The sequence below is a fragment of the Gadus morhua genome, chromosome 7, assembly GCF_902167405.1.
Source record: "Gadus morhua chromosome 7, gadMor3.0, whole genome shotgun sequence".
NCBI lineage: Eukaryota > Metazoa > Chordata > Actinopteri > Gadiformes > Gadidae > Gadus > Gadus morhua.
Genome location: NC_044054.1, coordinates 26,988,229 through 27,014,170, shown reverse-complemented (window position 1 = coordinate 27,014,170; position 25,942 = coordinate 26,988,229). Strand labels below are relative to the sequence as shown.

Sequence of the window (25,942 nt, the reverse complement as noted above, 5' to 3'; positions counted from 1 at the left end):
TCAGCTAACTCTATAAGGCAGCCCCCGGGACCACACTGAAACACACACACACACACACACACACACACACACACACACACACACACACACACACACACACACACACACACACACACACACACACACACACACACACACACCACACACACACACACCCCAACAACCCAAACCCAAACACACACACAGAAAAACAAACACAAACACACACACACACACACACACACACACACACACACACACACACACACATGATAGATAGAGCTTAATATATTCCGGCGGCACATCTTGTATCAGTGTATACATGAATGAACAGAGGGCACTTACGTCTTCATTTCTCATTCCCAACAAGGTTCCGTAGTTGCTAGGGTAACCTACATATCTGACAAAGAAACATGTGGGTTTAAATTCGGCCCTAGCCACCACTCTCTTTGGTTGGAAAACGAATCAGATGCAGCCGGAGAAGAAAGCCTTGTTTCCTCACTCACCTCCCTTTGAAGAAGGCGACGTAGAACGGAGAAGAGTAGAAGTTGACAAACTGGAAGACAAACACCTTGAAGGTGAAAGCGTCCTCATACTCGGTTTGTGTCCGGTGCATCTCTGCCACACACGCACGCAAAGGCACACACACACACACACACACACACACACACACACACACACACACACACACACACACACACACACACACACACACACACACACACACACACACACACACACACACAAGTGCATAGAGAGGTCTTAGACTGACGTACAGCTGAGGTTGATTGGGGAATTCTACAATGCTTAGGGAGATCATTTTAGGCCCATTGGAATGTTTGTTTGCATTTTAACGTTGGATCTGGGTCAGAGTCGGCTTCCCTTGAAGAAGACAAGACGAGACTTCATGAATTATCCCATGAGGGAATTTCAGGTTTAAACAGTGCAAGTCAAGGCAGAATAAAAAATCGACAAGATACAAGATGTAAACAGTACATCTACTGGTTACATCATATGGCTATTGTCGAGTAAAATACAATCAATAAACTATAAGTTGACACATTTCAACGAGAGTGAGCTGTTGTCTGCAGCACGGATAAAACCCAACACCACGAAACCCATACCGAAATCATGGGGATATATCAACATGTCTATGAACGGGGGGAGAAGGAGGAGAAAAGAGAGACGGCGGGGAAGGGGAGTAGTGTAAAGGTAGCGTCGAGGTCAGAGTTGAGCTCTGCCCTCATCAAGACTGCCGCTCACCCCATTTGGTGAGCTGCTCTGCGAGCGCGGTGTACACCTGACCCATGAGCAGGATGAGCCCCAGGTTCACCAGACTGCCCGAGATGGTGGCGATGTTCCCGGCCTGCAGAGAACACAACGTGCCACCCAGCAGGGACGATGAGCTCAGCTTTTTGACGTCTGAAAACGTCTAAAGACGTTTAAATCACCTGGACGCATCACAGAGGGATGATTCTCCCACACACATCTACCAAATAATTTGTCAGGGGAAATAGTCAGAGTAGATAAAAATACATGTCAAACTCAATAAACTGAGTTTGAGGGGACTGAAGGATTTAGGATTGTAGAGTTTAGTCTGAAACCCCCGCCCCAAGTGTAGTTTGTACTGCGAGTGTAATTTGTACCTCCTCAAAGTCTGAAACGCTTGTAGCGTTGCTGTAACGTGTGGGATGGTCATTTATCAACCCGCCTGGCTCCGTAGCTGGAGGGAAAACCGACTCGACCCGTTCATTCGGTTTGAAGGAGTAGAATGATTATTACGGGAGACTAGGGGAGATTGCAATGGGTTTGCAATTGATACAGGGATCTAGGTTAATTGCTCCCACTCCGCAGAAGCATTAATAAATCGCCTCTTAAGTGTTTCTGAGGATGGACAGGGTTTTGGAGGAAGATTTAGACTAGAGCCTGCTTGAAAAAGCCAATCTGGATATTGTACCTTTCATAAATGTAATTTCCGTTTGAATAATAGTTTGTACGTCTCAAATATTGGAGCCTATGGTAGAAGCAGAACATTTCTTCACACACCGGCCCTAACAGACACAGACAGTGAATCAAGACGTCCAGATGGATCAGTCGTACCTGAGTGCGCAGTACGGGGTTCCCCGTGTGGAACATCATCACGCTGATGATGCCGCGGTACATGATGACGGTCACCAGGAATATCACCACCACACACAGCTGTGGCGCAACAACACACAAGCCCACGCGTCAGAGCACGGCCAGTTTGGGGTAATGCAATAGAAACATACTTATACATATGCTGATCTAATCAGTGCTCGGTGATTGCTTTTCATGCACTTAGCACACGTTGAAGAGGAGGACTGTCTCATACTACAACAGTACTCTTTTGTGTGAGCCAGCATGACATTTCCCCCTCGAGCGAGATGGATTCCCAGAACCAATCAGGGAAGAGATAAAATCTAAATCGGCTCACACAGAGGCAGGCGCAGCGAACAAGAAACCGATGTTCCCCATTGATACATTGGTATAAGACGTTCTAACAGCCCATTCCACTCACTCTCAGCTGGCGGATGACTAACATTTCTAAAGAAATACGCTCAAACAATAGCTCTTAAATCCTACTTCCAGCCACTTTAAAGGTGACATATTATACCACCAGGTGTGAGTGTGATAAGCCGTTACATGTTGTTTTGAAAATGTGCCTCTTCTGAAATCACAAGTGGGCGTGTCCACCTAGACGTATGACGGATAGATGAGCAACGTTTGCTACAGTCCACTGGGCAGGCTGGTAGACCGATCTATCCAGCACACATCTAGGTGGATTTTCAAAAACGTCTTGTATTGGCTAGTCACACTCACACCTGGTGGTAGAATATGTCACCTTTAAGAGGTGATAACAACAGTCTGGTGTCCATGCGGTTTGATCAACGTGTCCGGGCGGACTCACCATGATGATGATGACCATGGACGCGGTTGAACATGCGGGTCAGACGGTCTTTCTTGGGGAAGTACGGTTCCTTCACCCCCGTCACCGGGTTTGTACTCACGGGCGGGCGCCATGGCGACGAAACTCTGGGCGAGGGCGTTCCTACGAGGCCAGCCATGAGAGATCAAAGTTAGATTGGATATGTTATTCGAAATGTATGATGCTCATTGGTTTTAAGACTTATTATGTATTATGAAAAAAAATTGTATCTAACTAAACTAAATGAAAACTAAATAATGTACATATTAATAAAACAAAATAAAAAGCATGTTTGAGGAGTCTTTATACTGTATGGATGTGAGGAGAAGAGAAGGAGACGTGAAACCTCTTCTTCGTGGAAGTCCATGCAGTCCCAGTGGTGGGCCAGGGTGGCCATCTTGCGTTTCCAGAACTCCAAGAAGGTGACAGCCCAGAAGGACATGAACACACTGAAGAACACTGTGCCTGGATGGTCAAACAGGTAGCCCAACTGCAGCAGACAGGAAACAGGAAACAGGAAACCAACAGGTTAACCGACTGTAGCCACAAGAAACAAACATGTAGCCCGACTGCAGTAGACAGGAAACAGGAAACCAACAGAACCAAACTGCAGGCATGAGAACATATTTTTTTAAAATTCTAAAATAAACCAAGGTCGTTCAGAAAAATCAAAAGTTTAACTGAAGTGAGAAAAGTGAAACAGGATGGCTGCAAAAAAGTTGCAACTGTGAAGAATGGCTACTACAACCAAATATATATTCAATTCATTCCAAGAAAAACGGTTCATTAAAATCCACCAATCAATAAATAGGAGGATCCTTGAGGACCTTGGCCATGGGGCAGATGTCGGACATGTTCCAGGCCTTGCAGGTGTTGCAGAGAGGACACATGAGGTAGCTGGCTCCACTGGTGCAGATCTCCTGCCTGTGGGACACACACACACACGCACACGCACACGCACACGCACACGCACGCACGCACGCACGCACGCACGCACGCACGCACGCACGCACGCACGCACGCACGCACGCACGCACGCACGCACGCACGCACGCACGCACGCACGCACGCACACGCACACACACACACACACACACACACACACACACACACACACACACAGACACAGACACAGACACAACCACACACACACACACGCACACACACACTTTCATGTCACACCTCTCGCTGCTGACCTGCTGCCCTTTTACTGCATGAGTGGTCATGAATGAATGGGTCAAATATTTTGATTAAAATCAATCTGTTGCTCCATAGAACAAATAATCATTTTAGCACATATGCATTTGTTTCCATTCACTTTGTTGAAACCATGCCAAAACACACTATTTTATGAATTAAGTAATGAGGCTAGAGTATGCAGTTAGTTTAGAAGCATTTTCTGTTTAGTTTTTGCAGTTGGATAATTTTTAAATCTAGGTTACTCTGGTTTCTCCAAATTGCCTTACATAGCTTTTAGTATGGAAATATTATGTATAAATAATTAACTATAATTTTAGTCACACCCATTATTCATATTCTCCATATGCTAAGAGCAACAAGAGGTGATCCAAAAGCACTCTGCTTCTCTAAAGTCTATATATATGAGACTAAATGAACACCAGAACATAACATAATGTGTATAGAGAGTGTCCTAAACTAAATATACAACGAAAAGCACATCAAAATGCGTTGCAAATATCACAACGAAAATCCTGATAAGATAAGATAAGATGAGATGAGCCATACTCACGCTGGCTCATTGCTGGCCAGGGACAGAACTCCTGACAGAAAGACAAGCAGTCCCACCAGGGCAGCTGTGCAGGAGCCAGGCTGTGTAGAACCCTGCAGAACCAGACACACTTCAGAGCTCCACAAATGACGCCCACACTGGAAGAGAACCAGCTGCTCTGTACTGGGGATAGTACTGGTACTGGGGATGGTACTGTACTGGGGATGGTACTGGGGGATGGCCCTGTGGCATGCTGGTGGGGGTTTATGATTAATATGCCAATCAAGACGGGCTTGAGTTCCATTCAGGGTGGAAAGTGCATCCTCCTATTGAAAGAATTATGCAGTTAACGAGAGAGAGAGAGAGAGAGAGAGAGAGAGAGAGAGAGAGAGAGAGAGAGAGAGAGAGAGAGACGGAGAGAGAGAGAAAGAGAGAGAGACAGATAGATAGATAGAAAGAGAGAGAGACACAGAGAGAAAGAGACAGACAGACAGACAGACAGACAGACAGACAGACAGACAGGACAGACAGACAGACAGACAGACAGACAGACAGACAGACAGACAGACAGATGGACAGACAGGAAGACAGACAGACAGGAAGAGAGACAGACAGACAGACAGACAGACAGACAGACAGACAGACAGACCGACAGACAGACAGACAGACAGACAGACAGACAGACAGACAGACAGACAGACAGACAGACAGACAGACAGACAGACAGACAGACAGACCAGACAGACAGACAGAGAGAGAGAGAGAGAGGAGAAGATTGAGAGAGGAGAGAGAGATGAGAGATAGGAGAGAAGAGAGTGAGACGAGAGAGAGAGAGAGAGAGAGAGAGGAGAGAGAGAGAGAGAGAGACGAGAGAGGAGGGAGGAGAAGGATGAAAGCGAGCGAGAGACATACAATGAGACAGAGAAAGCGAGACAGAGGAAAGAGAGCGATCCTACCCAGCCAAGCATATTTTTTTTTTATGTAGACTGGCCGATCTTCCTTCCAAAGTACTCCCCGGACTGTGGTCCCAGAGGCTGATACTGCTACCATTTGGACCATCGAGCCCAATACTGGAACAGAACCTGCCTTTTGTTCAGCTCATCGGGACTAACCTCCGATGTAGGGAGCTGGTATTTGCCCTAAATCAAACATAGAACAGATTGATTTGTCTTGCTATGTACTGTAGCCTGCATGAAATAATGTACATAGTTTGGAGTTAAGTAAACATGTTGGTTTTTGTTTCCCCACATCATTCCCTGAAGGTGAAAGCATCAATCATTCAAACTATTCTCTGGAGTATTACGATTTTAACAGTCAAAGGTTCTCTCCTCAAGATAGAAAAGCATTAACACAAATAGAGCATAGAAGAAGTAAGAAATACAAACACAAAAATAAAGTAGGGCAATACTGTAACATTTTGAAATATAGATTAAACATATGCAAAAACGATGTAACTATAAAATTGGCTCAGATGCCTGGACATGGCGCAATAAATTGAAATATGAAATATTGAGGTACGAAAATTGTACATAGAGAATGGCAAGAAGTGGAGGAAAGCAGAACTTGTCTTTAGCCGGACTCTTCCATCATCTCACCTCATGCAGGGGGAAGGCAGCAGAGTACGCCCCTTCGGTCAGAAGCCTGGCCACGCCCACCTCCGCCCTCCTCCTCTTGCCATAGGCTGTCTTCGCCAGGATCTCATACACCTGGAACGGTAAAAGAGAAACCGTCCCGCTCAGGTATAAAAAGATTTAGTTCTGTGAGTCACCGAACGATATGACCATTTCCATCACTGGTCTGAGATTTGCTTTTACCATTGATCGGATTTGGACTAATGACGTTGATGTTCCTAATTATTATTTTTTTAACACCCATGTGAAGCATAAAAGCCGAGGATGAATGTTCCCCTTTAAGACCATTATGAAGAAGATGGATGAATATTGAATATTTTTAGGATGAGGTCAAGGGCTCTCCACTCACAATGCGGTGCCTCTGTGTGCTTGAGAAATATGTTTCATGGTTGTTACAGCCGAGGAACCTGAGAGAAGGTTAAGCAAAAAAAAAGAAAAAAGCAAGAGCAGTAATATGCTTGCAGTTTCAAGGTAAATCAGCAAATCAGATATTGTATCCTACTCAGAAAGCCCCACACCTGTCCATTTTCGACTTGCGGAAGTTACACGTGTAGTAGTCTAGCGGGCGTCTTGGCACGTACTCTGTAAACACATTAGGTATGCACAGCCTCTTCATTATCCGAGCGGACGTGTTAAAGTCTGGGCTCGGTTGCACCTGTTTGTCAAACACAAGAAAACAAGTTAGCTAATTTTAATGAACACTCTGACTCTGACCAGCAAACGCTGAGATTTTAAATTCTGTGATTTTTCCCGTATCCCTTCCCAAAGCGGACCTGCAGTGGCGCTCTGATGCACATCTCCTCCGCGTGGTAGACCAGCACCTCCCAGGGCGCGCTCAGCTTCAGGAAATTAATTGTTTTCTTCTCGTTGGCTGTTTCCTCCTGGTGGTGTGAATTACAGTAAGGAACACCGCTGGAAAGTGTAATATATAGCCCAGCCTCCAACAGGAGGGTGATACGTTGAAAATGCATTCAATGGCTGCTCGAGAATACTTTCTCGTAGGTGACACTTTATGATGACAAAAGCCAATCGCTGAACCAGAATTTGGTGTACGGTCATTTATTGTAAGAATCTTCGTGACGCCAAAACCACGAAGTGTCACTACAATAAATGACGTTTCCACCAAATATTGGTCCAATGGAGCAGGATCATGGTGCGTGTCTTATAGGAATCGTCAGTGGAACAATGGGTGATCATTTACCGGGTAAACCTTCACAATTGGGCCCTTTACCTTCTCCAGGAGCAAGCCTGCAGTCTGCAGGTTCTGGACGAATCTCTCCCTCCACTGGGCCAACAGTTCCTTGCGCTGCTGCGAGCTGGTGGTCTTCTGGCTGGGCGCCGGCTCCTCGCCGTCGGCCTTGCGCTTGGAACGCCGCTTCTTCCGATGACGGACCTCCCACACTAGCACAAAGTTCTGTGGCAGGAAGGGAGCAGAGAGAGTTGGGAGACGGTTGGTGGTCGAGAGATTAACGGCTGACCTAGGGGCTCCGGTTGGTGATCCAAACAGCGCACACGTCTTAAGTACCTATTTTGGTGCGTCCATCCTTGAAGTAATTTCCCGGGCCTTAGTGGTGGCTGCTGGGGAATCTTCCTATCGCTAGGAACACGGATGGGTTCTTCCTCCTCCTCCTCCTCCTCCTCCTCATCAGCATCATCCTCTGAGACCTCATTATTGGCCGAGGCTGAAAACTAGGGATGCGGATACACTTCAGTCGTATTCATTAGCTCGTTATAACCAGGGACAGATCCGTTCAGACACAGCAGTGAGGGAATATTGTTTTGTCGCACATGTCGGTTTGACATGTTTATTGCAAACAAACAGGAATCAGACATCAGAATATATAGATCTGTCTCGCAGCTGTAATGAAACACTGTTGAGTAGGGACCAGATCGGAGAGAACCAGATCACCTCAGGCTGAGTGACTTGCGAGCACTTATCTGCAGTTTCTTCCACACATTACACAAACACACACGCACAAGCGTTCAGGGATACAAACGAGCCGCATTTCACGTTGTTGTTTTTTTGCAAGAGTGTGCGTGGGAGCGCTTACGTATCGACGGGGGATGTAGCTGCGTTCTGTAGGCTGCCGTAGCTGCCGCTGCCGCCTGCTCCCCGTCCACGCAGCGCACATCAGGAGACACTCTCCGTCATCAAGCCGCGGCCCAGAGCTCTTCTTCAGCATCACTCAGGAGGAGAGTCTACCGCGCAAATGGTTTGGTTACAAGTCACCATCGGCACTGCAGGGACAAAATGATGCACTGTGGCCAGGCCCACATTGTGTGTATCTGGTTAAATATTTAAAAGATGAAAGCAAATGCATTTTGAAGATGAAGGCAGAACATGGGTGGTGGATGCCTGTTCAGTACTGTACCGTTTCTGATGCTGGAATGGAGCTGGGAGGGGAAAAAGGCAGTCAGTCAGTGTGGGTATGTTACAATCTGCGCTCCTCTTTTGTCTCTCTCGCTCTACATCTCCCCCTCTCTCCTCTCCCCCACAGGGCACGGGCAGAGACAGAATACCGTAATCCACAGAAAACGGGGACAGGAGGTTTCAGCACAGGAGGGAATTAAGTGCCTACTAGATATCCACCCAGAACATAAATAATGCATGAGTCACTCAGGAGGATACGATAGGGTTTGACAGCAGAGCATGAGCTCATCTATCAAACCAGACTACAGGGAAACCCCATTTTATTCAAAGGATTCCAACATCCGGATCCTCAATATAGGCCTCCACACCCATATAGTTAACCCCCTGCAGGAGACTCTGTTAATGAGGGCAATAACTTCTATTGATTAAAGACACAGCAGAAACCTACCTCTGTTCTTTATGGTCTGTAGACCAAACCCAACGTACCATTACAGCTTGTATAAAGATGTAGGAAGGGAATAAACCAATAAGCTCATGATGCAAGATGTATAGATTGAAAATAAAGGATATTTTCAATGAACCATTGATGTGTTCTGATGCTAAATGCCTTGGTAGTTTAAACATGTAAAAGTATTGACGCATCAGTGATAATACAGATGGCTTCTCAAGGTAATATGATTTGACACTGAAGTGTCGAACAAAACGGTAAACTACATCGGTAACACACTCGCATTAGTATCGATTCCATTCCTGTCTTATGGTCCCGAGAGTTGCTCCGTTGAATCTGATTGTGGCAGTAGCTCAGAGCGGCTTTCACTGCTGCTGCTTTGAACCCCTGTGCATACTAGCTTAAGTGTTGAGGTTTCCCTGAGCAAGACACCCAACCCTAAGTTCCTTGTTACCTTGCATGGCGGACATCACCATTGGTGCATGAATGTCTGTACGAAATAAAATCACATTTCACTCCACAAAGTGTTTAAATTTTGATTTATTTCTCGTTGTATTTCATAAATTGACTTTGTACATTCATTATCATTCGGTACCATAGCAAATGTCCATGACATAAGACATGCTTGTCTTTGTAAGCAAATTGTCTTGATTAGGTTTTTTTCACAAATAAAAATAGATAAAATAAACATATTTACGTACAATATTTACACAAAGAAAACATGTAACAATTAATGCATAATTGTACACAATGAACTGGTCTAAACTTCAATGGCCCGCCATGTCCAAACATTCGTTTTTCTAAAAGAACAATTATATTGGACATTAATTATACACCTTTATTTCAACTACAGATCCAAGTGTTATACCTCTTAATTACTCTTGTAATGTCATTAAGGATAATACCCCAAATTACATTAAAAGTAGTAAACCATTCAAGTTATCCTTCTTCAATAAGCTTCCAGTGCTAGAGTGGATCCATATAACTGGATTCTGTCCGCCTTCATCGTCAATATACTGACTTACTATTATATTCAACACCATTACTTTCTCTCCATTACAGTGGTGACTTTCAACATATCTTTACACTGAATCAAAACAGGACTTTTTAAAACAGGGTTAAAACATATTAGCACAAAAAAAAAAAAAAGGTAGACTTGGGAAAAAACTCCTGTAAACCTGAGATCGAGAGGCTGTTGCGAAGAAACAGAAACAAGCTAGACCTAGTGGCACCTGGAAGACTTCAATTGACGAGTAGATAAGAAGAGTCTGCACACATCCAACTCCAAAATGCACAACTGAAGTCAGAATCATTCATTGATACTAGTTCATTGTGTTGAAATTGCAAATGTTTAAACAATTACCCCCACAGGATATATAAAGTGTGTATCGTTTTTAGTTCAAGCTACTGGTTAATAACTAGTAAATAATTCCAGTTTAATGAAGTCACATTGCAGTTAGGCGCTAGAGCAAAATCTTTCTGATGACCAACAAGAGAACATGCGGGTTTTAACTGTTATCATGATTCATACAAAATTGTGACTTTTAAATAATGCCAGATTTATAATAAAGAACGCGTTATTACAAGCATTCATGATCAAATAAATCTTGGCAAGAACTGTGAAAAAGATGCAATTCTCCAATAGAGTGACGTCGCTCACCAAGAAAAGGCTATTCCAAAATCAGGGCTGAGTGTTCCATCTCTAACGGAGTGATGAAGGCTAACGACATGGCTGATTAAAATGTTCCACATAAATACATAACCATTATTAAGAAAGCACACATTTATGCTGTTCCCATTTCACCTATGTCATCTGAAAAAAGAAAAAAAAAAACACCTTTGACCATAGATTTCTACCAATAACAAACAGGTTGGAAAACAAATGTGCAAAAAAAGGAATTCTGAATGAATCTCCTGAATGAGGAAACTTCAAAACAAAGAGGCAAGTGTTTAGCATATGAAGTAGCAGATCAGCTCTTTTATGCCTTGGCCTTACTGGAAATCTTCTCAACCAAGCTTTTTTTATTAGGAAAGGACTTGCCATGTACAGTATTTTCCCTCAACCAACAATGCTATTTACTATGTCTACATTGGACAAGGGTAGTAATAGTGGAAAGCGCATGGTATGTATTTGCACTGTACACGTATCAGAGTAGAGGTTCAGACGTGTTGAAACTGAGTACACCACTTCCTTTGAGCAACGAGTGTGTTATCCACCATCTAGGATGGAGTGTGTCAACCCTTAAACCTCCTGGCTTCATATGGCTTTCTCACACACGCACACAATAGTGAACCCATTTTTCATCATACATGCATAAATTGAAAAGCGTGACATACTGAGTGGAGGTTTACGTTATGTGTAGACATTAATCTGTCTAGCGTACACGAGCAACCACCAAGCAGGCCAGATGATCGGTCTTGTTTCGTTTAAGGGCACTTCAAATGAACACATCTAGAACCTTTTGAATTCTTCTTTAAGCTGTATATTACTGTAATGTGTAGTATCTGCTTAATGCTATGAATGTAGATGCACTGTGCCAGCAGGTACTTTCTATTCGAAACCATAAGAGAGACGGGAAATGATGCTGGGAACATGATTCTACCGACAGTCCAGCACAACCTCCAGTCTAGTCAACCTCTCCTCCGACGCCCGTGTCGTAAATGCTGATGCTGGTTGCCCCCGGCTACAGCATCATTCCTATCCAAGAGGTCGTCGCGAGTGGCTGAATGAAAACTCTACTTTTATTAACATCCTATGTGCACTAAACGGAGGCACAGTTGGTACTTAATTTAAAACGACGATTCTTTTTTTTTTAACGAGCAAGCAAACCGGCCGCGGCCTGTAAATCCGTCTCACAAACGAGTGGGAGAAACACGACCTCCACAACGGCTGGGTATATCCTGTAAAAGCACCGCCGACGGCGTTCTAACGACGTGCGTCCGTTCGGAGGCTCGCAGCCCCTGGGACTCGCCTGTCCATTGAGCCCCCGCGAGATGCCTCAGTAGTTGACGCCCGTCTCCGTGGCGACGGCCCTCCTCAGCACCAGGGCTCCCTCTGGGCGCGGCCACGGGCCAGGCTGTCGGCCCTCTGCCAGGCGCTGCTCATCAGGGCCAGGGCCTCTCTGCAGCGCTTCCTCACCGCCGGGTCCTCCACCTCACCGCGGGGCAGCACCACCTGGGAGCCCGCAGCACACAACACGGGTTAGGAGGACCGGAACTGACACCTGGGTGTCCCACAGCACCGCCTAAGCAACACACGCCTGCCACCTTCTCTATGACGTCAAAAAGATATATAATCCCAAAAATATTATGATAAAAATCTTTTTTTTTTTTTATTATGCAAATGTGTAAAATAGTCGAAACTTCATGTGGGATCTCTAAACTCCATCAATGTTTGAGATAGTCCCCGCCCACCGTCATATGATGCGTTCATGCAGACTTCTGCTAGACGCTCTCTGTAACCTAAAATGGCAGCTACACGTTTTTTACTCATCGTCCAGTCTGCAGTGAATCACTCGTAGGGGATGGTGAATATTTGTTTGTTTCTCCCTACCTGAAAAATCTCTCTCCAGGCGGCGTCCAGCGCCTCTAGAAGACGGTCTCTCTCCCCACAGCCGCTGAAATACAAAACCCAGGGAGGCAGGAACTTGGCCCGATCCCCAGCGAACTCCTTCACGCGTTCAGTCGCAGCGGGGCAGAAATGGGAAGGAACGAGCAAACGATTGTATTAAAGATCGGCCTTCAAATCAACCATTGACCCCAAATTGGGCTTGGATGATTTAACAACATGCATGTTAATGAATCAATGCTAACTGATCAATGGAAGGCATGCACGTGTACAGCGCATAGACCGCCTATAGCAGGTGGACAACGATGGCCTCACGTCCCTGCTCTGTCCGCACAGGTCTGCTGGTTCAACATTATTTGGATGACAGTATAATACTGTGTATGTGTTGACCATGGCAGATGGACAAGCTAATTGCATTTTTGGCTTCAATATAACCCTACCGACCTTGCACTGTGCAAGATGAATATTTAAGGAACTAATACAAGCGATGTAGGTTGGATGAATTGAGTCAGTAGAGGCGCCCATTCTTGCATAGTCACTTTTAAAACATCCAACACAATATTATAACATAGGTAATCCAAAATCAGATCTCAACAGATGGGTATTGTATAAACATATGCAACAGTTTATATCTACACAACATCGATATTGTGAAAACATATCCAACAGTGCATATCTACACAATATCGATAATGTGTCAATATATACAACAGTGTAGCTCGACACAATACTAAGCCAAAGCTTAGCCAAAATTGGGTGCACTCACCACGACGCAGTACTGCTGATCGGCCTCCAGGCGGACGCCGGTGACGTCGGAGAGATCGGCCATCCCCAGGGAGCGGAAGAAGCTGGTCTGGCAGTCCTGGTGGCAGGTGAGCAGCTGGCCCGCCGTCACCACGAGGCAGCAGGGGATGCAGGGGGTGGGGGAGGAACCCAGTGGGATCACCTGGAGGGGGAGGCAGGGACACACTGTTGGCCACGGGGAGCACCGTAGTGCGTTTTTCCCAAAGTGGGAGGTGCGCCCCCCTTCGGGGGGGAGGGGTACTGCGGCGAGATAGGATGGAAGAGGGAGTTTGTATGTATGTTTACTGAGGGAGTGGAGTTTATAGCGCTGCCGTATGGCGGGTGTAAGCGCCCTCAGTGGAAACACGACCCACTTGAGTTTATTTTAGGAAATGTGGCTCTGAACATACAGGGGGACTTCAAATGATCCTAATACTGAAAAGGTGGTTTGTACATTGAGTGAAAGTTCCCGAGAAATTGCACCCAGAGCTGCTGCTATTCAATAAGGGGGGGAACGGGAGGGGATAACTGCCTTAATGGATGGAGATTCAATAGTTTTCACGGCCTTCACGACATTTCTGAAAATTGCTCACACACATTTACATAACAGCAGTGCTTAGGAAATGATTTAATATGAATACTTTCCCTGTCAGCATTAACCATTTCAGTAGAACGATGTTGAAAGGACGGCATATTGTTTCCTTTACTACTAGAACATTACCTGACTGGAGAGTGCTACGACTGCATCACTCACGTTTAAACACACATGCTCTGGAAATGTTCACGAGATATTCCTTTCTTTTATGTTTGGCTTTTCGTTGCTCTCTTTTGTACCGTTATGAGCCAGTCAACTCGGGGGACGAGTATGACATTCAGGAGATATAGCAGGGAAAATGCCTGGGTGAATGTAATAGCTGTAGCACAGAGGGGTAGTAAAACTTTGCATCATTACAATTACAATTACAATTAGGGCATTTGGCAGACGCTTTTATCCAAAGCGACTTACATCGGTTAATACACACATTGACACACCGACGGCAGAGTCAACCATGCAAGGCGACAGCCAGCTCGTCAGGAGCAGTTAGGGTTAAGTGTCTTGCTCAGGGACACATCGACACTCGACACAGGAGGAGCTTGGGATCGAAATAGCAACCTTTCGGTTACAAGACAACTGCTCTACCTCCTGAGCAAAGCCGACCCTCATAACCGAAGAACAATTATCCCTTCTCTTGCGTCTGTACTCGAGTTGCCATGCCTTAACATACTTAATATGGTAAACGGACTGCATTTAAATAGCACTTCTATCAAAAGCAATTTACAACATTCCCTGACATTCACCCAATCACGCGCACATTCACACACTGGCGGCGGTGTCGACTGTGCAAGGCGACAGCCGGCCAGCCCGCTCTACCTCCTGAGCGATAAAGCAGCGGTCGCCGGGCCGCGGGGCCTCCGTCCTCACCCCTTTGGACGCCGCCTGGCAGAGCAGCAGCATCCAGTCGCCCATGTCCTGCTCGTCGGTGGCGCTCAGCTCCAGCGGGGGGCGCTCTATGAGGACCACGTGGAAGGCGTGGGGCCGCTCCGTGCTGTTGGAGCGTCGGCAGCCCCCGCAGTGCTCGCCCCTGAGGGAACACACCGTCACGTGACATGCTGCTCGACCAATCAGGGAGGGGAGGGGGGGGGGGGAGGGGTTAAGGGAACGGGGGGAGATGAGGAACAGCAAACCGGTTGCCAGGTCGTTATTTCAATAGATACAGAACATCATTTATTTTCAGTGGCTAATTAGCAGCAGCAAGAGGAAGCGGAGCAGTGGAACTGCCAGCGCTAGAAGCTACTACTTAAACTTTAACATATTTATTAAGGTAGTAATCGCTGTGGAGCAATGGCTCGGAAACATACGCCGTCTGAAGTTTTAAAGTATACATTTGATATGATTAGTCGATGCTCGTTCTTGTATTGGTCATCGTGTACGAATTGAATTGATAAACAAGGCTCAGACTAGCTTAATTGCCACAACACATTAAACGAACGGGGACGCCGTGTCCCATTTAACCTCACTGGTTTGTACACAGATCAATGGGCCAGTGCAGACAGCAGCACGGCAACCTACCCCATGGTGATGGACAGCAGAGGGGCTACGTCTGTCCTCTCTGCATACTGGTAGAGGATTCCATTGCTGCAAAGGTGGCATGGGACAGATTGGTTTATTTTTCTTACAGAAGAACACAGAAACAGGTTAGCAGAGGTACACACACACACACACACACACAGGTTAACAGAAGTGCACACACAGGCCAACAGAAGTACACACACACACACACACACACACACAGGCTAACAGGAGTACACACATACAGGAGAACAGAAGTACACACACACACACACACACACACACACACACACACACACACACACACACACACACACACACACACACACACACACACACACACACACACACACACACACACTACCTGAGGACCAGGTAGCAGCTCTTCCACAGCTCCTTGCCCAGGAGGTTGGTCCCGGCGCGGTAGAGCAGGCAGCCCTCCTTGGTGCTGGAGGAGCCCGAGCCTGGGGGCCCTCCATGGGGGGACAAGGCCGCGTCCATGGGGTCCTCCCAGTGTACCAGGGAGTACAGCTGGATGGAGACCTCAGACACCTGGGGGGGGGGGGGGGGGGGACGACGACACACAGAGCTGTTCAGGGTCATGGGATCGGATCGGGAGCGGATTGTGTCTACACGCCGCTGGGATCACAACGCGGGCCGGAACCTCCTCCGGGGTCTGGCTGTGAGGTCTCGTCTCGGAGCATCTCAACGTGGCAGTGAGTGTTTCCTGGCAAGATCCCATCACCAAAGTGTCCCACACCAGTGATGTCAAAGAGCGTTCTGTTGCGGATAAAGCTAACCTCTCAATTTAATTTATTTTCTAATAATTCTTAATTTATGGACTGCTATCAAGACGTTTAATTCTTCTTATTATTCTGCTTCTTTCCTTGGGCCTAGGACACTTAACACTCATAAAACATTAAACAGACACACATATACCTCACTTTCTATAAAGTGCAATATGCTTACAGCCTTTTATATTTTATATTTATTATTCACCTCGCCTGTCCTTGTCTTGTTCCACATGTTTTTCTGTCATTTCTGTCTTGTTTTTTACAATTTTAACTGAAATTGCTTGTTTGTTTTTTTGTATGTTTAATGCACCTTCAGTTGGCACTCCCAACTTCGTTGTATAGGCGACTTTATAATGACAATAAAGGCTTATCTTATCTTATCTTAATGTACCGTGAACGTTATGTTTTGCATTGTCAGTGCGTGGCAGTATGTTCGCATCATGTTTGTCACCTGGGCCCTTCGTGGAGTGTGTCACCTTCTCATGTTTACCGACAGTAAACATCCTAGTGGTTTACGACTGACTCGGTTGTCCCCCGGAACAGTCACCATCTTAACGACGACTCAACCACCGGTTCCCCTCTCGGGTAGGGTCCCCCCCGGTGTGGGGCCTACCTCGCAGTGAGCCTCCTGGGAGATGAACTTGGTGAGGGCCAGCTTCTCCATGGTGGCGTCCGTCAGCACCGAGGGGTAGGGGGGCTCCCGGCAGCCCTTCACCATGGCCGAGCGCAGCGCCTCCAGCAGCCATCTGGGGGGGGGGGGCACGTCGGGTCGGCACGGTTACCACAGCAGCTTAGACCACGCCCGGAGGGGAGCCACCCGAGATGACGCGATCAGTGTGGGACAGGAGGGGGTTTCAGGGTCCCTTGAGCCCTTCTATCAGTCTATCGTTACTTCCATCGTTGATCCACGTAAGGGAGACTTAAAGCTTAGTTATGGTTATGGCATGGGGGTTAAAGGACCCCTTACGTCCTTGCGGACTCCTTGCTTCCACCGCAAGGGTCGTGCGCCTCCCAAAACTTGCAACCTTGCGCCGAGGTCACGCAGCAGCAAGGGCTGTGATTGGTCCGCTAGGGTAAACCCGACGCAGAACCAAAACAGGTTCACGACGACTGCGTCGAAGCGACTGCGTGGTCATTGCGTGGCGTCATCGTGGAACCATAACGAAGCCTCTACGCATCAAGGATCGGCATGAGACACAATCAATGTCGGCTTGGTGTTTCCTATAAATGATTATAGGGGAGGGAGGGCAAAGTTATGAAATGGACTGATTTTGGATCAGTATTCCCGTGTGGGATATGAGTAGGAAAGAACCGCACACTCACATGGTCAGGGAGAAGTCGGCCGCGTCCAATAGGAACTGCCGCCGCCGGTTGGTGCACACCAGCATCACCGTCTGCTGGTCCAGCCCTACCTACAGGACCCGGAGCAGAACACGGAGATCAGCTGTGCCACGCCGCGATGGCACCCAGGTACATGCTACGGTGTCCCCAGCGCCGACTAAAAAAAGACTGTGCCACCTTTGCTGGTTTTATCTACCGACCGGGCCACAGGTGCGATGCTAAAGGTACTTCCTCCGACTATTGATTGGTTAGTCGCAAGCGTTGGAATTGGATGGGTATCAGACATTTTGCAGTGGGACAACAACATAAGGGGTTGGGAATGGGTCTGGCCGAGTTTGTCCATTTTATGTGCACCACGTACGGAGATGTAGTCCAGCTCGTTGTAGGAGACGGCCTCCTCCACCGTGTAGGGCTTCTCTGCAGCCCCTGGGGATAACCGCAAGGAAAAACAATCCTTTAGCTTTTGAACTTTCCAGTGTCTTCTGGTGCTCACGTAACATCAACGCACAGTTTGATCCAAAGGAGGCTGCCTATCAACATACTGACACAAAAAATAAATGAAATAAAAAAATACCCAAAACCAGTGCGTTTCCAACATGTGCCCACTAACCTTTTCTGAGCAGATAGATGTAACAGTCTGTCAGAAGCAGGTATAGGGGCTGTAGGTCTCCCTCCATATGTCCCGTGCTCATCTTCATCATCTGGCAGAGAGAGAGATCAACCAACACCAGGTTTACTCAACACGTGGACTTGTGTACAATCACAGATGACACACCATAACAGAAGATGATACGCAAGTGTTCATGATTGTGTAATGTCATTGTTAATAAACAAAGGATGTTCGGCTCCCACTTTTTGGTCAGAAGTATTATTTAACCTAGGGTAGGCAGTTTATAGATTTCTCTTGTATTTAGCAATCAATTAATGAAATCCTCGGAACAAAAAATTAATCTGTGTCTGTGGCTGTCGCAACCCTTTACTAAGGCCGTCCAATAATTTCTCCGGCCTGATTTAAATTATTGGACGGTCTACCTGTCAGTTTACTTTCGTGCACTCATTGCACAATACTGGAGTGTTCCACAACGCTAGGCAGACCTTTTACTAAAGGTAGCGAGCCAGTCGTGTGTTATGGGGGAGTGGCTTTGGAAGGACGCCTGAAGGCAGGGGAGGGATTTTTTGGGTCGTGTACTTCAAAATCTAGTGTTGTGTAGTGCTTAAACTCACAATGCAATAAAATGTGCATTCATTGTAAGCAGTGTTCTCCTTTACCTTGTAAAGCTGCTCTTCATTCTCTCTAAACACGTGAATCATAAGCAGCAGCAAATGGTTGTTGTCCACCCTGAAATACAAAAGAAGTAGACAATGTTATGCTTGACAAGCTGACATCTCACTCGTAATGCGCTTAACAGCGTGAGCTACAGTGTGCTAATCTGTTAAGCAGCCTTCAGGGTTTTCCACTCTTTGTGAATTCTTTGTGAATGCTTTGTTGTGCTTTTGAGAACCTCTGGGTTTAGCATCGCAATGTAATACGTGAGAAGGATAGCAAAGACATGTAGCAGTGAATCTGTTCAGCAAACTTTTACCTCACTGAAGATTAATTCAGTTAGGTAGAAGATAGATAATTACAATAATTATCTACACAGCTACGCCATCACGTTAACAATTATAGCTGCCATGAACCTGAATTTCCACCCGAAAACCAAAGCAAACCAGTCCCGCAAATATAACGTCTCTGGAGCTCCTACTTGAATTCTGCCGGGTGACAGTCCTCTGCGGGACTGAGAATCTCTTCTACCAGCTGCTCCTCCGCCTCTCCGCCAGAGTCGTCCGCTCCCACGGGCCGGAGGGCGGCTCCGCCCTCCCCCTGGTCGGCCTCAGGGCGGGCTCCGGTCCCTCCTCTGCCGCTGCCGCTCCTGCATCTTCAGCAGCACCTTCAACAGCTTCTGACTCACCAGACCCTGCAGGGTCATGGCCGCCACCACCCGGGGCAGCAGGCTCTGTACCGCGGGGGCCAGAGGCGTAGGGCCCGGCGGGGCCAGAGGCGTAGGGCCCGGCGGGGCCCCGGGCCAGAGCGGCACCAGGCGGCTCCCCGTCAGCGCGATCGGGCGGCTCCCGTCCCGCCTCCTCCCGAAAGGGCTGCCGCGTGGGAGGCTGGGGGTCGGGGTCCCGGTCCACGCCGTTTGACGCGGTCGCTCCCTGCGCCTCCGCTGCCTCCTCCGATTCCCGGGCGCCGTTGAGACGGTCCATGACGTCTCGCAGCGGGCGGCCCACGCCGTCCATCGAGGTGTCCGTCATCTGCGGGAGCCGCAGGTAGGGCTCCGGCTCCTCTTCCTCCTCCTCCTCCTCCTCCTCGTCCGTGCTTCTCCTGCCCGTCCTCCTCGTGGCCGCCCCGCCGTGCGGGAGGCTGCTGCTGGAGGAGTCCGCCTCCTCCGCGGCTCCCCTGGCCCCCTGGGGTTCGGGGCTGGGCAGGCTTTCCTCCGGCTCCACCAGGTCCGAGGAGGAGTTGTTGTTGACGCTGCTGATGGAGCCGCTGGAACTCTTACCCGTCGCTTCTTGGCGGGCTTCCTCCGTTTGGCCAGCCTGAAAGAGACCCCAGAGGAGAGCTATGAGTCCCCGCCCATTTAAAAGGACACAGGAAACTCCCGACCACTTCTATGCTTGACGCTCAGGGGCCATCGCAATGCATCCTTAAGGACCGGTTGCCGGCGAGTGGGTCGAGGCGCGCGTTCACCTGATGACCTCCAGCTGTGTGCTGCCGCTCTCGCCGTCCTCCCGCGGGGCGCAGGAGCCCTGGCGGCCGGCCACGTGGACGGGCGTGACGTCGGCCGACGTGTTGGTGTCCGAGTCGTGGTTGAACGGGTTGTGCCGGAACACGGGGCTGCGGGGCGGCGACGGCGGCGGGGCTGCCTTCATGGGCGCCACGGAAACGGTCGCCACGGCCGCCGCGGAGCGGAGGATCACCGAGTCGCCGACGACCGTCTGGGGATCCGAGCCGCTGGAGCGCGGACAGCTGGCGGGGTCGGTGAGATCCCCCTCTGCAAGGCGGACGCAAGACACTGGAGGGTTATGTGTGCACGGGCGGGGCATGTTGGGGGATGTAGTTTGTTGCAGGCTCAGGCGGCAATAAACAGATATCCCAGGGGGCGGAAGATAGAGAGAGGCTTTGTTTGCTGTGACACAGGCCGCTGTCGAAAGCTCTCATAGGGCTAGACTAATCGGCTAGAATTATTTAAAACAATATGCTAACATCTGGTTTAATCCCCAAAAAACCTTGTTGAAAATGTCTCAAATGTCTCTTATATTTGAGAATACTAGAGCGCACATCTTAATAAAATGTGGAGTAAAAAAGTTTAATTGTATTTAAAGTTGCATTTCTATTAAAAAGGAACAAAATAGTCACAAATTCACACTATCATACTGAATCTATAATGTGTAGACTAAAGTACGAGCTCAGCTTAACATCGGTAGGTGCCACACAACGCAACATGAAGAAAGCATTCCAGAAAGACACACCAGACAGTCTGATGGAGAGTCAGAGCAGAGTGAGTATCAGCCGCACAAATCATCTTTTCTTTTACGCCACGGATTACAAAGCACACATTGAGAGCCTGAGAATCCTTTATCGAGTGAAGCACTCGCATAGCATGACAGACGCCGCATTTAAAAGATGTTCAGCAAGTACGCCCCAAGTGCCTGCAGGCTTGCAAAACTTTACAGTTGAATGTTAGAGAACAAGAAAAGCGCGTTCTGTCCAAGCGCCCTCGTGTTACACCGATCCTGAATCCCTTCTTTAACCAGGGAACCCCACTCCATGCACACAACACAAACAGTACGATAGGCACATGCGCAGTGCTATGGGGGGGTGGGGGTGGAGGTGGGGGTGGGGGTGGAGGTGTGGTAGGGTGGGGACAGGGGGGCATGGGTCACGGGATGGAAAAGGGGAGGGTCAACAATGTCCCACCTTCCCAGTCTGCACTGGGCAGTGACTGCAACACAGGGAAGATGTCCCCAAAATCATAATCTATAAAAGGAGGGAGAAGATGGACTGTTAGAGAAGGGAGTGTGGATAAAAACCACGTAGACAGAGGAGGACGTGAGGGAGACAACAGCAGAACATTGGGGGAAAACAGACATCATGGAAGGGAATTGGAACAGTACATTAACACAACAACAACATCAACAACAGACGTAATGAAAGGGAATTAGAGGAAATGGCAGATGGAATTTAATGAGGGAGGCCACTTAAAGGGTTGTGGGCGTGGATGATTACAGCATTTACATTTAGCGCGCTGCCATCACTCCAAAGCATTTGCTTTAAACTGAAGCAAACACTTTTCTTTACGTCATCCACGTCCTTAAGTCTGACATTTTTTAACAGCTTTGTATCCCACTCTCGAGTTACCACAGTCATCCCAGTACAGTCGTAGTTACAGCACAATCCCTACTACAGAGAATGCATGCACAGACACAAACTGCATCAAACTAGCCGGGGCATTTGTTTAGCTTTTGAATCCCATAATAATGAAGGCAAATAACAAGAGTGGAGTGTGGAGGTAATTGAGGCAAGTTCAAAGTAAAAAAGCTACTGTAAAAAATGGGTAATTCACAGTGAAGAATGGAGCTAAAGTATAGGCTTATTTTAAAGCCCACCCAGACTAATGTATTTTTATCCAGGAATCTGCAGGTATATCTTTAGAGGATTCTTACGTGTATTTCCAACAATCAAAGCGAGATAGTTAGTCACACATAGTCTCTGTGTGTACAGAATAGAGACGTCATCCATATCTAAAAAAACATTACAACTTTATTCTGACCTACGGTGCAAATAAACGATCTAAACAACTCCAAACAACTCTGTTTGTATCTCATGTGTGAGAAACAAACGGATAGTCTCCAGCTAGTGCTCCCGTACCTTCACTGGATGGCGCTATGGCGCTATCGTCCCACTCCAGGTTGGTGGAGGTGAGGGAGGTGAAGGAGTGAAGGGACAAGCTGTTCCGAGCTCGGTAGCCTCTCCTCAAAGTCCAGCAGGTTCTGGGGTTTGTAATACTCCGGCATGTAGGGCGCTACGTCCAAATATGGAACATCCTGTGACAGCATCCACAAGCGGGCGTTAGATGACCTGTGAATGAATACCTATACAACAGGAGCTTGGCATGACACCAAAATATTATACTCTAAGGTGAATCCTGAACTTGAACGCGTGCATTTTTTCCATATAGATCTGTGGGGATGATCAGGGAGCAGGATACTGACCAGCTCGAGGTCGAAGCGAATGAACTCCAGGCCTGACACCAGCGTGAGGAACAGTGTCAGGTGGCGTGGCTGCAGACCAGTGCATTCCTGGGAGGGAAAGACGGCAAACGTTAGCATCGGTTCAAAGAGGGCGGGCCGGCCATGTATCAGAGATGAGCGGAAATGGCAAGAGTTCTCGAGCATTCACTTGAAGTAGTAGTTCGGTAGCAGGGCCTGGGTTCTCCTGAAAAAGGCGCAGGTAGTCTCCAGGGAGCTCTCGCTCAGTGCCAGGTACAACCACGCTCGGCCTGCAGACAACACATGAAGCAATTGGAAGTATGTTTAACTGCTGTGGCGCTTTGGTGAAGTTCGGAATGAGTGAATAGGTCAGAGCCTGTATCTTGAGAAGGGAGATTCACGTTATCCGTTGAGTTGAACGGAAAGGTTCTCATCCAAGAACTTAAACATGTTAACATAGGACAATCAATATGGTTGCTTTCACAATCCAGTCACTGTAGAAATATGTGTAGACGAAGATGATGTGTAGTGAAAATGTGGAAATGACACCAAATTGTGTACTTTCCTTTCTCCCGAGACTTCTTGAACTAGTTCTGCACTGAGAATATTTGTGTGGTGGTAAAGGTCACACACACTTGGCATTACATGCGTGTGATTCATGGGACAGTATGTCATGTGTAGACATGTAGCTGTGTATATATTGCGTTGGCTGGTATCTCACTTCGACCCAGGTTGGTGGCTATGTGCTGCAGCTCGTCTATCTGCCGAACCGCCTCTTTCCTGGTGAAGTGAAGGACCAGCACCCAGTAGCCGGAGGAGATGTCCTGCAGCCTTAAAACGTTATGGGCAACACTATTAACCTTCACATTTATGAAAATTGGGAAAGGGAAAACAAGTGCAATCTGAAAAATATTTATTGAACATAATCTCCCTCTCAAGGCTTTTGTTACCAGTCGTGAACTGCATAAATTCAAGTTAAAACGAAATCCATCTACGATATCTATCCATCTAAGATAACAAAACATCTCATTACTCTATGGACACTTTCAATCCAATAATTCCGACTAGATATACTAAATACCCATGCCCATCTCTACACAGATATATTTCATTATAATCCTTAGACTGAGATTCTTGGATCTGGTCTTACCCATATAACAGAGCATGGTCCAAATGCTCACAAAGCCGCTGCAGCACCCGGTCGTGGTTGCGAATGGCAGGCGTTTCATCTTCACATGCAGCAAAGTAACTCTGCAGCTGTCAGCAGAATGATACAAAATCAAGAATTTGCAAATGTCTAACAGATGTCCTCTAAAAAACGTGACTGTCTGTCTGTCTATGTGTGTCATTCTTTGTGTGTGTCAGACTTCTCAGCTTTCCCATTCACAGCCATTTTGAGGACATTTGTAGCAAGGCTCTGGATCGAAATTGCATTTTCAGCGCTGAAGCTTTTCAAATGGACACTGTCTGTGACGTTTAAAGCCCTTTAAACAATGTGAAAAACAGATGGTGGAAACAACAAGAGAGGAAGGCTGAAAATAACTCGTAGGGTTGATTCGGAAGGCAGGAGGGCAGACATCAGTTTGCCACTAATTAAGATTCAGAACTAGGGAGTGGGGTTTCCCTTTAATGAGGACAGCATGCACCTTGTTGGTGGTGGGAACCATAAATGTACCACAGTTGAACTGCCTTGTAAGGGTTACAGTCAACAAGTGGTAGTATCATCCGCTCAGATACATTTCTGGGGGGGTCAACATTTGAATAAAGAATGCCATGAATTGAAAGAAACAGTCAGGAATTAGATTTCCCTTTCAATCACCTGATAACCATGTGACTTTAGATCAGGGAGGGAAAGTATTTCAAAGGCTGCTTGTCCAAAAATGGTTTTCATTGGATATCCCTGCAGCTGAACCTCCAAAGTTGTTGTCGGTCAGTTGAGTTAGTTTTTACAGTAAAACAATCACATGGTAAAAAGCCTTCAGCCTAAAGCCTGTGTGTACATGTGATGCCGATTTGCAAACAACACATTCGTGGTGTAACTACTCAACTGATCGTAAAATGCTGTATACAACAGCACTATGCCGCATTAAAACCACAGTGCTGAGTGGCATCAATGTGACCGTATGCATAGAATATTTCAATTACACTGACTGACAAGGGTAAACAATAAGGATGTTAGAAGAACCAACAATGAGCTGTTACTGGGGCGAGGCCCTGCATGTGATGTCCCCATCCGTTCGACTTGGAAGTAACTCTTTTAAAAGAAACCTAATTGACAGTGAGTACAACCACTGACTTTCAAATGGCACGTTGGCCCAACGAGAGACAAGAGATCACAGCTCACCTTCTTCACAGACAAAGAAATGTTCTCCAGTATTCGGTCCTTGACTTTGAGTGGATCCATCACTTGTTTCCTCGGCGGTAGTGCAGCAGCGGGCGGTCAGCTGATTCCCGCACACACGTCGTGCTAGCGTTCACGCTTGCACTGACTAGCTTGGAGCTCCGACGTTGTATTTCCTCCACCAAAAAAACACGAGTTGATGGGGTTTAACCGAATTGCCCCATCAATGTTGCGGATGATCAATTTGGCAATCCGTTGTGAAACAACGAGCTTCGCCGAGAGACACACCAGTGGGCATATGTTAATGTTGTTGTCCCTCCTGAGGACTACGCTTACTTGCCCGCTAATAGCCAGGGGAAGTAGCTAGCAAGTTTGGTGTCAGATGTTTACTTTAGCTTCAATGGAATTAATTTTGCTATATCGAGCTGGTTGACGGCATTTATTTTTACCAGATCTGCGCATTTATCGTCTTTGATAGCATTATGTCGAAGTGCATTCCGTGGGTATTTTCAGTTTCATTAGCTAGCATGCGAAAAGCTCACCGCGGTACGTCACCGTTGACAGACCGGCTGCCCCACTGACCGCACTCACAAGTCACACACACAGTCACATTCATAGTTAACAGGCCATTAATCGCTTAGTCACGA

General features: G+C 47.3%; 2 protein-coding genes and 1 long non-coding RNA gene across 3 annotated transcripts in view; all 3 read right to left on the bottom strand.

The window, feature by feature from the left end:
* The window catches only part of LOC115547112 (anoctamin-7), a gene marked incomplete at its 5' end in the record, with an annotated part of 14,697 nt that extends 6,976 nt beyond the window's left edge, over positions 1-7,721 (bottom strand). Inside the window, 18 exon segments of the mRNA XM_075074192.1 lie at positions 1-35; positions 325-379; positions 486-597; positions 1,243-1,345; positions 2,080-2,178; positions 2,909-2,935; positions 2,937-3,026; positions 3,029-3,049; positions 3,273-3,416; positions 3,754-3,850; positions 4,677-4,744; positions 4,746-4,785; positions 5,643-5,794; positions 6,251-6,361; positions 6,636-6,693; positions 6,805-6,941; positions 7,060-7,167; positions 7,518-7,721. The exon segment at positions 1-35 is cut by the window's left edge and continues 63 nt beyond it. Coding sequence (XP_074930293.1) covers positions 1-35; positions 325-379; positions 486-597; positions 1,243-1,345; positions 2,080-2,178; positions 2,909-2,935; positions 2,937-3,026; positions 3,029-3,049; positions 3,273-3,416; positions 3,754-3,850; positions 4,677-4,744; positions 4,746-4,785; positions 5,643-5,794; positions 6,251-6,361; positions 6,636-6,693; positions 6,805-6,941; positions 7,060-7,167; positions 7,518-7,721 — 1,661 coding nt within the window.
* A 96-nt stretch (positions 7,722-7,817) lies between these two features.
* On the bottom strand, positions 7,818-8,910 carry LOC115547542 (uncharacterized). The gene is made up of 3 exons (XR_003977379.1): positions 8,659-8,910; positions 8,338-8,545; positions 7,818-7,975 (listed from the first exon to the last, which is right to left on the bottom strand). It is a non-coding gene; the product is annotated as an uncharacterized LOC115547542 (long non-coding RNA).
* A 2,752-nt stretch (positions 8,911-11,662) lies between these two features.
* Positions 11,663-25,871, bottom strand: plekhm2 (pleckstrin homology domain containing, family M (with RUN domain) member 2). Its single transcript, XM_030361853.1, is given in 24 exon segments — positions 11,663-12,280; positions 12,659-12,775; positions 13,440-13,619; positions 14,919-15,078; positions 15,567-15,632; positions 15,931-16,118; positions 16,974-17,106; positions 17,684-17,772; positions 18,063-18,127; positions 18,312-18,402; positions 18,971-19,040; positions 19,447-19,484; positions 19,487-20,047; positions 20,050-20,281; positions 20,433-20,736; positions 21,663-21,722; positions 22,614-22,699; positions 22,701-22,789; positions 22,958-23,022; positions 23,025-23,044; positions 23,145-23,244; positions 23,676-23,785; positions 24,105-24,211; positions 25,299-25,871. Coding segments are annotated over 24 exon segments (3,129 nt in total). The 5' UTR covers positions 25,359-25,871; the 3' UTR covers positions 11,663-12,142.
* Positions 25,872-25,942: the final 71 nt, after the last annotated feature.